This window comes from Orycteropus afer, unplaced genomic scaffold (genome assembly GCF_000298275.1).
Source record: "Orycteropus afer afer isolate SDZICR_OR568_19922 unplaced genomic scaffold, OryAfe1.0 scaffold00111, whole genome shotgun sequence".
NCBI classification, from domain to species: domain Eukaryota; kingdom Metazoa; phylum Chordata; class Mammalia; order Tubulidentata; family Orycteropodidae; genus Orycteropus; species Orycteropus afer.
In genome coordinates, this window is record NW_006921698.1 from 2766809 (window position 1) to 2784616 (window position 17808).

A 17808-nucleotide genomic window follows, 5' to 3' on the forward strand; every position below is an offset into this window, starting at 1 on the left:
GTGATGATCACAAGTGTGCATGTATCTATTCATGTCCTGGACCTTACCTCTGTAGGATATAATCCTAGTAGTGAAATATCTGGATCAAATGGTATTTCTATTTCCAACTTCTTAAGGAAACACTATACTATTCCCCACAGTGGCTATACCACTTTACAATCCTTCTAGCAGTGTATGAGAGTTCCAATCTCTACACATGCTCACCAGCATTTGTTATTTTCTGCCTTGTTGAACTTTGCTATTATTACTGGGGTGAGATGATATCTTACTGCTGTTTTGATTTGTGTCTCTCTCATGGGTAATGATTGTGAGAATTTCCTCATATGTTTGCTGGCTGCCTGTGTATCCTCTTTAGTGAAGTGTGTGTTCATGTTCTTTCCCCATTTTTGAATTGGACTTTCTTATTGATGTTGAAGTGTTGAAGTTTACTGTAAATTTTAGAGGTAAGTCCTTTATTGGGAATGTCACAACCATTTTTTTTTTTTTTTTTTCCCCCAAAGCTGTAGGTTCTCTTTTTACTCTTTTGGAGAAGTCTTCAGATGCTCATAAGAATTTAATTCTTAAAAGGTACCAGTCATCTGGTTCCTCTTCTGCTGCTTTTACATTTCATGTTATGCTTGATAATCTACTTATGCCATAAATTAGGGCTCCTAGGTTTCCTCCTATTTTATCTTCAATGAACTTCATGGTTTTGGGTTTTACATTTAGGTCTTTATCCATCTCAATTTAGATTTTGTGTATGGTGTGAGGTATGGAACTTGTTTCCTTTATTTGCAAATGGATATCCAGTTTTGTCAGCACCATTTGTTAAAGAGGCTATCTCTCCCACATTTAATGGGTCTTAGCCCTTTGTCAAAAATCATCTGTCCATAGATGGAAGGATCTATTTTTGGATTCTCAATTCTGTTCCACTGGTCTAATTGTCTACTGTACAAATACCACACAATTTTGACTAATGTGGATGTATAGTAGGTTTTGAGATTGGGGAAAGTGAAAAACTTTGTTTTTCTTTTTCAGTAGTGCATTGTTATCCAAGTCTTTTTCCTTTCCATATAAAGTTAGTGATTTGTTTTCCCATGTCCTTAAAAGAATGTTGATGGAATCTGTGTTGGCATTGCATTGAATGTATAAATTGCTTTGAGTATTATTGGTATTTTCACACTATTCAGTCTTCCTACACATGAACATGGCACATTCTTCCATTTTTGCAGGTCTCCTGTAGTTTCTTGTAGTAGTGCTTTGTAGTTTTCTTTGTATAGGTCTTTTGTGTCCCTGTTAAGATTTATTCCTTTATCTTTTTGGTAGCTATTGTAAATGATCTTGTTTTCTTTATTTCCTTTTCAGAGATCTCTTTTTTCATGTAGAGGAATCCAACTGGTTTTTGTATGTTGATCTTATATCCTGCCACTTTGCTCAAACTTTCAATTAATTCCAATAGTTTTTTTTTTGCTGAGTTGCTTGATTTTTCTATGTCCAAGATCATATCATCTGCAAATAGAGACACTTCTTCTTTGCAAATTTAGAAGTATAAGGTAAGCCCTTGTATTTTTAGTCACCTCACATGCATGTGAGAGCTGGAAAATGAATAAGGAAGACAAAGGAAGAACTGATGCCTTTGAATTGTGGTGTTGGCAAAGAATACTGAAAATACCATGGATGGCCAGAAGAAGGAACACATTTTTCCTGGAAGAAGTGCATCCAGAGTGCTCCTTGGAAGCAAGAATGGTCGGACTTTGTCTCATCTCCTTTGGGCATGTTGTGAGAAGGGACCAGTCCCTGGAGAAGGATATCACACTTGGTAAAGCAGAGGGCCAGCCAAAATGGGAAGACCCTAAATTAGATGGATTGACATGGTGGCTGCAACGATGGGCTCAAGCATAGCAAGGATTGTGAGGGTGATGTAGGACCAGGCAGTGTTTCATTCTGTTGTATACAGGGTCACTGTGAGTTGGAGCTGACTTGGTGGCACCTAACAACAACAACAGCAATATTCAAGGATATAAATATTTGTGCATTCCCTTCTATTTGTCACAACTGCCAGCTTCCCTAGATTCATACTTCATAGTTACACGTTCTGATTTTTGTAGGTGTTCCTTCTCGTTTTCAGTCAGGCTACATCAGTAAATGAAGGTCTTGAAAGCTTCATTCTATCAGGGTTAAGGTCAACTCCACTGGGAGGAGGCAGCTTTTCTGTCTTATTTTGAGTGCCTTACAACCTGAGAGTCTCAACTTCCAACACTATTTCAGACACTGCCACATAGCTAGGTATAAAGCTTTCAGTGTTCAATGTTTTTGGAAGAAGACTCTATGTTCTTCTTCCTAGTCTGTCTTAGTCCGGAGATTCCTCTGAAAACTGTTTACCAGGACTGACCCAGCTGGTATTTGAAATACCAAAGTACATCTTCTAGCATCACAGCAACACATAAGCCACCTCAGTATGACAAACTGATGGAGAAGTGGTGGCTGTTAGACAAGTGTTGTAATTTTGTAACTAATGTCACAATTTTAACAGATTTGGTAGCACTATTATATGGCTACATGGCATAAAATATTTATGAAATGAAACAAAGAACAAATATAAACACTGGTATTTTAAGTTTTGAGGGTGTGAAGGGAGGATCGAATATGGATTGTCAGTAATACAAACTGAAATGGAGTTGAATTCCACCAACACTATTTAAAGTAGGAAACTAAGACTTCCATTTGTGACCTCTGCTTTTTTTTCTTTTTTCTTATTTGTTTTCATATGTCATTCCTTTGTATTTCTATATTACTTACAGCATTCTAAATTTCTTTGAGAGTGGAGATTTAATCACTGCCCTTTAAACTAACTCTCATGCATCTCTTAAATTTGTTGAGTCGTTAGCAATTGTAGTTACCCAATAAATATCTGTTAAACAATGGAAATAAGTATTATATTCTATTGATTCTAAGGAGCTCTGGTGGTTCATGGGTAAATCATTTGGCTGCTAAGCAAAAGGTTGGCGGTTCAAAACCACCAGATTGCTTTGCAGGAGAAAGATGAAGCAGTCTGCTTCAATGAAGACTTACAGCCTTGAAAATCCTGTGGTGGAGTTCTACTTTGTCATGTAGGGTCACTGTGAGTTGAAACCAATTCGACAGCAGTGGGTTTGATTGAAAAAACTTCATTATTTTTCACGTTTCTGAAATTAGAATGTACCTGATAGCCAATGGCCTCTTACAATTATTATAAGCTAGCAGTAGTGGTGACATGGCTTGGAAGAAAACCACAGAGACAATCTTTCTCTATAATTCTAAATTAGAAATATACTTCATGGCACAAAGGACACTACTGCATGTAAAACATTGTTATGAAAAACTCTGAGATGATATGTGACTTGGGAAATGTGCTTTTAGTGTGAAGAAGCTTTAGGAATATTTTAACCTATTTATTTTGCTTTTTATGTATGCTCATTGGTTACATATGACTTAAAAGTAAACTTAGTATAAATGATCACTTCAACTAGTATGAAATAACATTCTGTATCATAAGAAAACCCAGTACTATAATACACCAGCATGTTTTGTTATCTAAAGATGCATAAAATAATTGTGTATCTTGCAATTTGAAAATTCTGTATGGTTTACAATTTTGTGGCAGATAGTGCACATATAGTGTGCTGATTTACATTAAAATAATTTGGGCTATTTTTAATAAATAGTGTGCATTTTTGTAATTTTTTGATCAAGTAGCATATTTTGATAGTTTGGATAATAACAGAGAACTATGGCTACTAAAGGAGCTCTGGTGGCATAGTGCCTAAGGCATTTGACTGCTAACCAAAAGCCTAGTGGTTCAAACCCACCAGCCACTACTCGGAAGAAAGACTGGGCAATCTACTTGTGTAGTGATACCACCTTGGAAACTCAAGGAGGGGTCACTATGAGTCGGAGCCGACTCCATGGCAGAGAGTTTGGTTTAGTTTGGCATGGCTACTAAAGAAGCCCTGGTGGCTGCTAACCAAAATGTCAGTGCCTGAAACCCTACTGACCACTCTGCCAGGGCAAGATGTGACAGTCTGCTTCTGTGAACATTTATAGTCCTGGAAATCCTATGAGGCAGTTCTACTCTGTCCTATCAGAATTCACTCATTGGTGGTTGGTTTGGTTTTGGATGATCACTAAAGCCACTACAATTTATATTCACAAAGTCACATATGTTAATACCTATACTAAAATAGGTTTTGTTTCTATCATTAATCCCTATCATGAATTGGTTACCTAGTGCTGCTCTGACAGGAATATACCACAAATGTGGATGGCCTTAACAAACAGGAGTTTATTCTCTTGCAGTTTGGAGACTTTAAATCCAAGTTCAAAGTGCCAGGCTCCAGGGGCTGGGTGAAAGCCCTTCAACTTTGGGGTCCAGCTCTGCCTCCTGCTCTCAGCCCACTGGAGCTAGAGGCATTTCTTCACTCAGATAGCTGCTGGCTGCTGAGGCTGAGAAGCCCCAAGTTTGACAAGTAAAAAGGCACAGTCCCGATGTTACCAAACCACATGGCAGGCCATTAATTAAGTCCATTGTAAGTCCCAAGGTTGGCAGAGCATAGCAGACTGCTGAGCAACAACATGGCTACAAGCAGGGGCCAAGCTTGCCATAGGCTAGAGACCATTCCCAAGGCTTCTCCTTATATACAGGAAGCAGACCACATCCCAAAGGCAGCTACTCAGCTGCTTGTGGTAGATCCCACCATGGAGATGATTGCCAGTCTCATCACAGGGAATAACTACCACCAGCTGCCCAGCCACTCAGCCAGGCCCAGACAAGTTGACACACAAACATAACCACCACAATGAATGATTATCATTGGTGTGCTAGAAGCACCTTTTGTGCATACAAAGGTTTATGTCAGGTGCAGTGAAACATGATAATGTATAAAGTCTCCTTGCACAACATACTCTGATATGGGGAAATAGTTTCTCCTCTACATGTACACAAGCTTGTTGCAGACCCACTAGAACAGCACTGCTATTGTTGACTTAGTGATACATATGTTACGTAAATTCCTCAAATTAGCAATATCCTTTTCTATTTCTGATTTTTTCCATGTCTTTCTCCTATCTCAATCTGTCAAAACTATATCCAGACTGTAAGGCTTAGTGAAAATATCATCATATAGCTCCTAATAACCTTGACAAGGATATTACAACCTCTTTCCTTCATTTATTTAGTTTTTGCTTAGACTAGCCAAATACTGCATTGTATGGTTATTAATTGGTATATTATATTTTCACTATTTGAAAGTAGAATCCTTGAGGACAAATTAATGTTTTCTAGATCTCTTTATAATTCCATAATTTAAAGCCCTGGTCATAACAGAAATTTAATAAACATAGATTCACTAAATGTTTGCTAAATATTAAACAAATGTATCAAATTCCTTAAATAATACATAATTAATATATCAATATTTTATGTTCTGTGCTCCATTTGCTTTTTAGTCATTTTTTTTTCAAACTGAGATCATTTTATATAAACTGTTCAATGGTATTTCTAGGAATATAATAAGAAAACTAATGCAAATATAAATTACAATTTATATTTATGATTTTAGCTTCCATTTACAATATCATCCCATTACTTGTAAAAAATTTTATATGACCATTAAATACAGATGAATTATTGAAGAAACAACTATTATTGAACACTTTTTTTTTTCCTGATACCTGTCTAACCCAGAAATCTGTTTTAATATTCTTTAAGCGAACTTACCTCTCACTATGATGTTGGTAGACTTTTTTGCAGGGTTTCCCACATTATTATTGGCAATGCAACTGTAAGTACCAGCATCATCTGAGGTGATAGCAGGTATGGTCAAAGTTCCTCCTTTCAAAACAGTCTTTTCAGGCAGAGTCCCAAAGGACCTGACCCAAGTGAGAGTGGGCACAGGCTCTCCTCCTGTTGTAACACATACTAATGTGATGGCCTCTCCAGGATTTACAACTATAGGATCATCCACCAAGAGTTTAATCGACGGAGATGCTAAAAGACATAAACAAAGAACATGTACCTATTTAGCTATGTTATAACTAGATTTCAGCTGCATGCTTTATCTATTCATTGCAACAACTAAAATAAAATATTGTTCTGTTTTGCCGAAATCAGACTGTATGACTCAAATTTAAAACAACTAGTTACACATTTTAATTATATACATAAAATGTATTAAGAATCTTATGTACAGAGAAGGAAATTAAAATTAATTTTTCTCTGATTTTATTCCAAATTTAGAATGACAAGAGAAGCTAAAGTTTTAAAACATACTATGCTTCTTTCTTTGAGTATTGACAGCCACTGTTTATTATCATTGTTCTTGACATAGATGTCATTGCCAGTTAGTCCTTGTGTTTTCATGGTGAAGATGGTCAATTATTTAATTTGGTTTGGTTAATTCTAAGGAGAAACGATCTATATTTGCAAGCTGAAGACAACAAAGTGAACAATAAAGACATGTTATCCTAGTCTTTTATTAAGTTATAGCCCTGTTTTTTGTTCTTGGAAGAAATAATGGCATCATTTAATAAACCAAATTCCAATCACAAACATCTAAGCAGTGGGTGCTCATACACACTGCTCTAAAATATATAAAAAATAAATAATAGGGCAAACATATAGCTGCACACTCTTCTGCTGTCATTCTAATGTTTAGATCATAATAATATCCCCAGTGAAAATAAGTCCTTTACAATATTTGGGTTGAAAAATATAAATATACATTCAATAAAAATGTTATCAAACAGCCTTTTTATCTATACTGAAAATGGACACTGACAAAACTATGTTCACATACAGCACTATTTTTCTGCTTACACTACAGAGTCAGCCAAAATAATGGATTGTTAAATAAAAACAGGAAGAATATTTTATACTGGTGCTTGCATTTACACATTTAGAAATATTTTATATCAAAATTAGAACTGAGTTGGTATTGACATTAATCCATAAGGATTTATAATTAAAATAAAAATCTATTGAGAAATGCATAGAGTGAAAATATTATGGAAAAAAAAAACATAGTTTGATAGAAGAAGAAGACTTTCAAAGAGTTAATGCTTTTAAACTGATGGAAGATACAACTAATTACTCTGAAAATATGTATTATATTTAATTATTAATATACCATCAAGAAAAGGTAGAAAAAATTATCTACAGCATTATTTGAGGTAAATAGTATATACTCTTATAAGGATAATTAAAATATAATTATAGATTCTAACATTTGCATCATATTAATAAAGCTCATTTGTTTTATACCACATTTTAGTCAAATGAAAAGTCTCAAGGCCATTATTTACCTACATTTGGATTATAGAAACACACAATGATGACATTAAGTCAAGGAATATTAGTCCTGCATAGTGGCTTCTATAAGGATGAATTGTTTCTATTAGACAGACATTGTTTAAATAAGCTGCTCAAGAGAGAATTTTAAAGTTTAGAAAATAATACATATATAACAAAAAAGACAATGTTTTATCTGAAATTCATTATGGAACTATGTTCATGGCTTTATTAAAAATATTCTCTTTTCCAAATCCAAATTGAAAAGACAGAACATTTTCCAATATAGTTTTATTGAAGGTAACATCTAATTTTCCTTTCTAGCCCTTAAAAAAAAAAAAAAAAAAACTCAAGCAGACCACAAAATATCTAATTATATAAAGCCTGTAAGAAATATGTATCTATGCATTTTTAAGTGTTCAGTAAATAACTGTTGTGTGTGTTGTTGGTTGCTTTAATTACCCTATCACCCTATAAGGATAAACATGTAAGGTCTTAGAGGTCATCACTTCCCTTACTATTTTGTTCTAAAATAAATTAGAGAAATCCCATTTTGTCTTTACAACAAATTGTGATATAGGTTAATAGTTCAGCTCATTTTTGAGTAATAAAGAATGAAATATGAGAGTGAAAGGAGTTAGAGAAACACTGAGTGATATATTACATAATTCTTGTATGAGAGATTTATCAAACCAAAGTAAAAATTAGAAAAAGGTGAAGTACATGCGGAAATGCTCATGATCATTAGCCATTAGAGAGATACAAATAAAAACAACAATGAGATATCTTCTCAGCCCAGCAATAATAGCAAAGTTCAACAAGACAGAAAATAACAAATGCTGGTGAGGTTGTGGAAAGACTGAAACTCTCATACACTACTGGTGGGACTGCAAAATGGTACAGCCATTATGGAAAATGGTACAGTGTCTTCTTAAAAAACTGAAAATAGAAATACCATTTGGTCCAGCAATCCTATTACTAGGAATATATCCTAAAGAGGTGAGAGACAAGGACACGAGCAGACATATACACACCCAAGTTCATCGCAGCAAAATTCACTATGTTGTTGTTGTTGTTATGTGCTGTCGAGTCAAACCTGACTCATAGCGACCCCTCCTTGGGTTTCCAAGGCAGTATCACTACGGAAGTAGGATTGCCCAACCTTCCTTCTGAGGAGTGGCTGGTGGGTTTGAACCGCCAGCCCTCTGGTTAGCAGGCAAGCGTCTTATCCACTATGCTACCAAAATTCACTATAGCATAGAGATAGAAACAACCTAATTGCACATAGACAGATGAATGGATAACCAAACTATGGTACATTCACACAATGAAACATTATGCAACATTAAAGAATAATGAAGAATACACAGATCATCTAACAACATGGATGAATTTGGAGGACATTATATTCAGTAAAATAAGTCAATCGCAGAAGGACAAATATTGTATGAGTCCATTACTGTAAAAAGTCAAGGAAAGGTTTACTTAGGGAAGGAAATTCACTTTGTTGGTTACTGGAGATGGGAGGGAAGGTGAGGGAAAAAAAAAAGAAAGGTGAAGTAAACAAAGGGAATCCTTCAAATGAAGTGAAGCACTTAAATTTAAAACCATAGATTATTTTAAACAAATTTTATAGTTAATGCATAAACATGGCTCAAATTACATTAAAAAATTTCCAATTAAATCTGCTTTAACATAGCACACAAACGCATGCGTGCGCACACACACACACTCCACCCCCAGCAACTATAAAAACAATAAGTATTTTCAATGTATTCAGTACTTCTAAATAATATTGTGTTATTCAGACTTTTCAGACTGATAATCTGTCAGCACTAAATGATGTACATGTCACCACAATGGTGGTCACAGAGACTTGACTCTCCTCTTCAAGATCAGCACACTACCATTCAAGCATGCCAGATGGGCTTTGTATCAGGAGTACTTTATACATATATATTTGGTCCTGGAAGAGATATGATGAAATGAAATGAAGAAAGGAAGGAAGGAAGAAAGGGAGGGAAGGAGAAATGTGAGGAGAGGCCATAAAGTCCATGATTTCTATTTTCCAAATCCTAAACCCTTAATAGAACTTCAATAACTGCAATATACAAAGTACATTCTAGGAAATATCTTGGAGAAAAGAAATATTTCCCACATCCCTTTCAGTTCATCCCTTCCTGGAAAATAAACATACAAAAACTTTTCCTGGGCTGAGGAAAATATACTTTAGTGAGTCCAAGAAAGAGACCTGATCTCTTCTCACATTGAATTCCAGAAGTTTGGATATTCAATAGTAGAGGCCATCCATGCCTCCTTTCCTAGTATAAGGTCACTGAGTGTGACTGACTAGACAGATGAAGTCATAGGGGCTCTCCCAGAAAGTCACTATGCCCCAAGGAACAGTTCCTAGGCCCACAATGGTGGAAATAACAGAGTAGAGAGCCTGAATTTGCCAGGAGAATAGGAATAAGGGAGGTCTCAGGAGATATATGCATGTCAAAGATTCAGACCATACGCTCCCAGGCCCTGGTACAATGCAAAATCTTCCATAATTTACATATAATTTGGTGGAAAGGGGAACCCCAAATTGACTGAGATCAGGTTTCTGGAATTATGGTAGCATAGGTAGTTGAAATAAAAATAAAAATAATTATGAAACAATAAAGAAAGACATATTTCTTTCAAACCTGAGTTTGTAGACTGGGATTCATGCCCACTACAAATTTTAGTGATTCTCTTCCTCTTAAGGTCCTCTGGATATATGATGCAAAGGTTTAGTTTGGGGTTAATTAAAAATATACTCTGTAGGAAAAAAATACTATTTTAGCAAAGGACAATGACTTCTGGGCTTGTTTTGTGTGTGTTTAGTGCTCCCTAACAAAATAGCTTGTTGAAGATAACATAATTTTAAAAATCCGAATTAGGATACAGTGCCAATCATCTGTTCATTCTGGTAGATTTTGGAGAGCTACAGATCTGGGCTTTTAGTTCTGAAAAAGAAGCCTAGCTTTGCACCCTTGACTCTTTAATAAACTGGTATAAAGCAGGTAACCACTCCTCTGCTGCTGGGAACCATCTGAAAGACCACTCATAGCTCTCCCCCCTGTGGCAACGACTTTGGGGTAGCTATCCTTCAACACCTGTCCCTTATTAGTTAAGGATTTTTCCTTAGGCATTAACTCCCCAACTTCATGTTTGGCTCAACATATTCCTATGTTCTGAAAGAGTCCTCAGATAGAAGGATTTTGAATACAGAATCTATCCAAAGAATCTCTAATACCTTCCACAACAGGCAGAGAGGTTAAGGCAGTACACCAAGTGTCTGCCATCACATCCTTTCCATGTAAGTTCATTGATCAGTAGTTGACTATGTGGAGATAATGTGAAAAGGATAAAGAAGGAAATAATGAGGAAGGGCTGTATGGTAAATAAGAACACTTTTGAACATCATTGTATGGTGCAAAATGAAATGGCTAGGAGCATAGTATAAAATAATGGAAGCAGGTGAAACATGCAAATAATTTTCTGCTTCTCTCCACTGACCTACTTTTTAAAAGCTGTAGAAAATATAGAAATGTTAGACAAGTCAAGTCCAGCTTCCATGGAGAGATATATGCTTAAGCTATGGTTACAGATTCAAGGAATAGGGAAAAACTTATCTCAGAAGTAGTATTTCACTGAGATATAAGTTATATCACTGTATTTTCATATATTTTATTGAAATTCATTTTCAATATACATTTCATTGAAATGTATCAGTGAACATTTCATATAATTAAAATAATATATTAGAAACTGACTCAAAAATTCCAAATAATCTCTCTTTTAAATGTGGTTATTATACAAATAATAACTATTCACATACTGATTCATTTATATGAAGGCCCAGAATGATGTAATATTAGCAAATTCTACTTAAAATAATAGTAATGAAAATGATTAGCAAATTATACTTAAAATGGTATCCCACAATATATCAATATATGACAAAATACATAGACATTTTCTAATGCAAGAGAGAGCCTTTGTTACAAATATTGATGCCAGCATATGTTTTTCATTATTTCAATGTTCTAGGACAGACATTTCTGAAAATTACTGAGAAGGCAGAATAAGTATGGCTCCTTCTGGGAAAATTGCTTCAAGACTCCTAAAAAATAGCAAGTTTATATGATAAACTATAATTTATATCTGTTGTTGTTGTTGTTGTTGTTATGTGCTATAGATTCAGATCTGACTCTAGTGACCTCTCCTTGGGTTTCCGAGGTGGTATCACTATGGAATTAGATTTCCCAACCTTCCTTCTGAGGAGTGGCTGGTGGGTTTGAACTTCCAGACTTCTGGTTAGCAGTCAAGTGCCTTAGGCACTATTCTACCAGAGTTCTAGGAAACTATATATATACTATATATTATATATATATTGTTGTTATGTGTCGAGTTGGACCCGACTCATAGTGACTCCTCCTTGAGTTTCTGAGGCAGTATCACTATGGAAGTAGATTGCCCAACCTTCCTTCTGAGGAGTGGCTGGTGGGTTTGAACCACTAGCCTTCTGGTTAGCAGTCAAGTGCCTTAGGCACTACACAACCAGAGCTCCCATTATATGTGTGTGTGTGTGTGTGTGTATAAACTATATATAAATTATAGTTTATATCTAGGAAACCCATCTAGGTTTCCTAGATGGGTTTTGTTTGGTTGGTGCAGTATCTATCATTATTAGTAGCATTATGTGAATGCATTTGTTGTTAAGTGCTATCAAGTTGATTGCAACTCATAGCCTATAACAGAGTAGAACTGTCCCATAGGTTTTCTAGTTCTACTCTGTCCTACCCAGAGTATTTTCTAGTTAGTATTCTGTATTTGCTAATTTTTGTTTCCTACTAAGAAATATAGGAGCTCTGGTAGCATAGTGCCTAAGGCACTTGCCTGCTAACCAGAAGGCTGGTGGTTCAAACCCACCAGCCATTCCTCAGAAGGAAGGTTGGGCAATCTACTTCCATAGTGATACCACCTTGGAAACCCAAGGACAGGGTCACTATGAGTTGGAGCTGACTTGACGGCACACAACAACAATAACAACAACAACAACACTAAGAAATATTCCGTCCATTAATTCTCCTGCTTGTCATTCAAAATACCATGTTTTTCAGGAGTAGTATCAGATTGCAAAAATAGACTTATCACAATCAGTAGAACGTGAATTCACTATTCCTACTTCTTGGAATTCTCTTTCAATGCAGGTCAACCAGATGTCAAGTAATTTACCATGTTCAAACGCCAATAGGAATTCTTCACCAAAATCCCTAGGCTTTGTCCATGTCAACTGAATTGCTTTGCCTTTTGCTTAGCTGCTTATAACTGTCCCCGGTAAAACACTTAACTCTCTCACTTTCACTGTGATATACATGGAAACAGAACATCAGAATGAGAGTGATGTTTTATTTTTGTATTTCCAGCATCCAGAAGAGGATCTGGCAAAAAAGGGATGCTCAATAAATTCTTATTGGATTAAAAAAAAAAAAAAAAATTGACTTAAAGACCATAGAATAGAAATGCAGCCTAGGCTCCAGCTATCCATCATAACATCAATGAACACAACAACAAAAAATGGTGAAATCATGTGATATGAATCAAGTTTTCATGAGCCATTATTTTAAAATATAAGTAAATAAGGAAGTAAGCAGCATCCATGCTTTCATTGTTCAACACATCTGAACTTAACCATGTCTTATCACTAACAATATGATGGCTCTAGAATTGCTCCATCAAAATTTAGTACAGCATTTACAAAAAATAAATGTAGCATATTATTTACTCTTCTCTGTCTGTACTAATTTCTTTGCTATAGCCCTTAAAAGGTTCCAAATGATGGGGATCTATGTAGGAGATCCTGGAAAGAGTGGGAGAATAATGTGGAACAAAACTCAAAACCATTTGAGAAAAAAAAGAGGAGAGACCGGGTTTGCTGGTCTACTACAGCCTGATGGAACCACGGAGACTATGGCCTCTAGCTGTCCTTCAGGTCTGGAATTGAACCCACTCCTGTGGCTTCCAGCCAATCAAAAGGCATATAAACTGAATAGGTAGATATGCTCCTTGGCGAGATTAATCATAGGAGAATAGAAGGGCTGTTTATGCACAGGGAGACAGCTCAGGGGGCAGGGGTGCATGGAAACAGGGAAGTGGTGACTGTCTGGAGGAAGTGGGAGGGGAGCTATTGCATTGTGGAAAATTTCATTCAATGTCATGAGACAAAGTGTATGTGAGCTGCTGTATGGAAAGTGAATTTGAAGTGAATTTGCTCTGTAAACTTTCACCCAAGTCACAATAAAAGTTAAAAGAAATGTTCCAAACACTCTTTAAAAGTGTTAGATATATTAACTCATTTAATTTTATGATATATGCACTATTATTGAACGAGTCCTGGGGGTAAAGTTGTTAAGTGCTCTACTGCTAACAGAAAGGTCAGCAGTTCAAAGCCACCAGCCACTCTCTGAGAGCAAGATGTGGCAATCTGCTTCCATATAGATTTACATCCTTGGAAACCTTATAGGGCAGTTCTACCCTGTCCTAGGGTCATTATGAGTAAGAATCAACTTGATGGCAATGAGGTTTTTTGTTTGTTGGTTTGTTTATGTACTATGATTACCTTATTTTACTGATTATCAAAATAAGTTATACCACAAACATTGATAATTACTAAGCCATGTGATTAAACCAAATTTTGTCCTTGAAGACTTTATAAAGTATATACATCATTTTTTGTAAGAGGACCCCTATGTATGTAGACAATTCTATATGGCCTTAAAACCCAGTCAAAAATGAAGGCTCTTCTGTAAGAAAAGCAACAATAAAAAAAGAAAAAAAAAAAAGCTTCAGTACAGATATAGGCATCACCTCTAAGGCCATCTGGTGCTGCTCTCACAGCAACACTTCCTGAGGTCTTACCAGAGCAGCAAAACAAACAAAACAATAATTCTGCTCTGGCTATCACAGCTACTGAAGTGGAGGCAGCTGGTATTTCTTCAACGAGTACTATAACACAGAGGAAACTATACAAAAAGTTTCTCTCTTACTGGTTAAAAGACTTGATCTGATAAAGATAACTTTTTTTTAAAAAATTTTTTCTGCACTTACCTGAGAGATTAATCATAGGAGAATAGAAGGGCTGTTTATGCACAGGGAGACAGCTCAGGGGGCAGGAGTGCATGGAGGGATGGACACAGGAAAGAGGTGACTGTCGGGAGGAAGTGGGAGGGGAGCTGTTGCATTGTGGTGAATTGTGGTCAATGTCATGAGACAAAGTAAGTGTATGTGAACTGCTATATGGAAAGTGACTTTGCTCTGTAAATTTTCACCCAAATAAACACACACACACACACACACACGCATTTTATTCTGATTACTAACCATTCAGGGGCATTGTATTTCAGTGTTATATCTGGAATCTTTTTATGATTTTATAACTTCATTTTGTAGTAATATGGCTAAGTTTCACTCACAGCTAATCTTAAAAAATAAAGTTAAATAGATTTAACTTTGCTGGTCTTTGTTTGATTTTCTTAGCATATAGGTAATTCTGTTATGTCATTTCTAAAGGATTGCCTAGAGCAAATTTCTACAATCATTAGGAAAACAGCTGGGCACATAGCCTCCTAAATTTGTGATGTATCAGAGCTCAGTTTACTCAACTGGTAAAGCTGGTTCAATGATATAATAAAGATTGAGAATCATATCAGTAGTTTAATTAACCATGCCAATGACAATAACAAACTAAACTCATTGCAAATAAAAGAATATGGCTATGTTGTATTTTAAGATAATTTCCTTTTCCAACATATATTTATTAAGTGCCAGTTGTATACTAGGTTTTGTTCTAAGCAATGGAATAATAGAGCACAACACACAACAACCTTGCCCTCATGGAGTCTGCACATAGATGATATGTTCCAGGTACTCTTCAATAAGCTTTATATATATTGATTCATTAAATCAATGGAGCATTTTTTATCATTATCTTATTTTATTTATTACCAAACTAAGACACAGAACACTTAGATAACTTGCTCAAGTCACAAAGATGTAAGTGGTAGGACCAGTATTCCAGTTAGGGAGTCTGGCTTGAGATAGATATGAAGCATTATAGATAAAACTCCAGAGTGAAATAAAGTTGGTATTTTCTAAGTTTCAATTGAATGCATAAAGAAATTCATGCCAAAGATAGAATTAGCATTGTCTCTATTTCAGAAATGTTAGGTAGAATACAAAATTAACTTGGTTTTCTGGCTGGACTACCAGAAATCTCTATAATTCAGAATAGAAGGCAAAAAAGACTTGTGAATCTTTTAAGTCATGATCACAAAGGTTAAAATAGGAAGTGTCTGCCCTTTTCTCTGTGGAAGGTGTTCTCAAGGCATTGATCAGGATGTGTTCGCTCCTAATTTATGTACAAAACTAACAGGTGTAAGTTATTTAAAATCTCAGATTCCAGAAAGTGATTAGGACAAATGAAAAGACTTCTGAGTCAGGAAAATGAGCAACTTGCAGCTGACAATCTAATAATGAGAAGAATAAATGGCACTTGTATATAATTACACAGAATAGTAAGTGAGGTCACAAAGATAAAATATTAACAAAGCCTCTACCTATTCCAATTATAATCCCCAAAATGTCAGAAAAGGCAAGTATAATCTAGGAGGAAAAAGAAAAAAGAAAGAGAGAGGTAATCCATTCACTAAAAACTTTTGTTCTCCATATATTTATATGTTAGTAAAAAGATAAAGAAACTGAGGCACAGAAATTAAGTAAGTCTCTCAAGGAGACAAGAAAAGTCTGTAGGGGATGCAGACAGTCTGACTCCAAAGTCTATGTTCTTACCTATTTCCCAGGCCAACTCTGTAACATATGGACAGTGGATGGACGAATTAGTACGAAGAAACTGGAATACTAAATAGAAAATCTTATTCAGAATCAACAAAGGGGGGAAAGGAAGGAGGAAAGAAAGAAGAAAGCAAGGAAGGAATTCTTTGCTGATACTTCTAACGTAATAAAGTACTCCTTTTTCAAGGACAAGAGTACTCAATATGTTGCTTAATAAAATGTTAGACCAAAGGCCAAAATAAAAATAAATAAATAAGCAAATCATACATATATATATACTCATACTTAGCATACTTAAGCATTATAATAGTCAAATCCTTTAGACTTCTAGAATTGGTTTTGCAAAACAGAAACAGAATGTCGTATTTCCACTGACTAAATTAGGGGAACTCTGGTAGTGTAGTGACTAAGGCACTTGACTGCTGACCAAAGACTGGAGGTTCAAACCCACCAGCCACTCCTCAGAAGGAAGGTTGGGCAATCTACTTCCATAGTGATACCTCCTTGGAAACCCAAGAAGAGGTCACTACCCCAGGAGGGGTCGGTATGAGTCAGGTCTGACTCAACGGCACATAACAACAACAACAAATTGGGCAGCAACTCAGAGAAATGCAGTGTCATGCATACCTCAACCCTTACCAAATATCTCTTGACAATCTCATGGCTGGGACTGCTGCCCTAGACTCCAATGAACATGTGTGTATCATCAGGGATGTTAGAATGAGGAGTCTAACTTTAGGAAATGATGGTGTCTTGATAATTTAAGTCCTAGCCCCAGAAAAACTCTAGAAATGTATAGGCTTGGTTTTCAACAGGGCTATATTATTTATAGACTTTTCCTTTCAGGTACAAATATATTAAGGATATATTTTGCACTTTTATATTTATATTTCTATTCTTCTCCCATGTTTCTTTAAATTAAAAAAAAAGGGGGGGGAAGAGAAAGAAAAATAATCAAAGCATCATTTAATGAAAATAAATATTTCCAAACAGAGGGGTTTGATTCTAAGTTTCCTGGGTGGTTAGTAGCCAGTGGACTGAATTATAAACCCATTAAATTGTGGTTTACACTGGAAAAAAATAACAATTTATACTATAGCTCTTATAATAGGTGTCACTGTAGTATCAGGTTGACTTACTGTAAATACTAACAGCTGCTTAACATTGTTATTACAGATCTAATTCCAACAAGAGTCAATTCAAGTCTAAGTATTAAACTAGCTGCATTTCTTATCTTGGGATTTCAGACATTCAGGGAGAATTTACATATATTGTTGCCATGTTTGAGGACAATGCTGTTGCATGATAATGGGGTATTTATTTTTGTAGTAAGATAATATTGTAATGCAACATATGCAGAGAAACTAAAAAAGCTGTAAAAAGATCCAATATTTCTGAAGGAAAACAAATCCAATAAAATGTTTTTATACTATTTTAACAGGAAAGATAACACTGAATCACCTCCAAATTCAATTGCTCTCTACACATAAAAAAGTACATGCAAAAAATGTACTGTCAACCTTTTATCTTAGAACCAACTGAAAATACAGCTCTCATGGTCTTGTGGTATTTACAGCAGAGATTTTGGTAATCCACATTTCTCTTTTTTATCTGATTAATAT

General features: G+C 35.5%; 1 protein-coding gene across 1 annotated transcript in view; it reads right to left on the reverse strand.

The window, feature by feature from the left end:
- Positions 1–17808, reverse strand: part of MDGA2 (MAM domain containing glycosylphosphatidylinositol anchor 2) — a 1222586-nt gene that overhangs the window by 434809 nt on the left and 769969 nt on the right. The window contains 1 exon segment of the mRNA XM_007943667.2: positions 5735–6004. Coding sequence (XP_007941858.2) covers positions 5735–6004 — 270 coding nt within the window.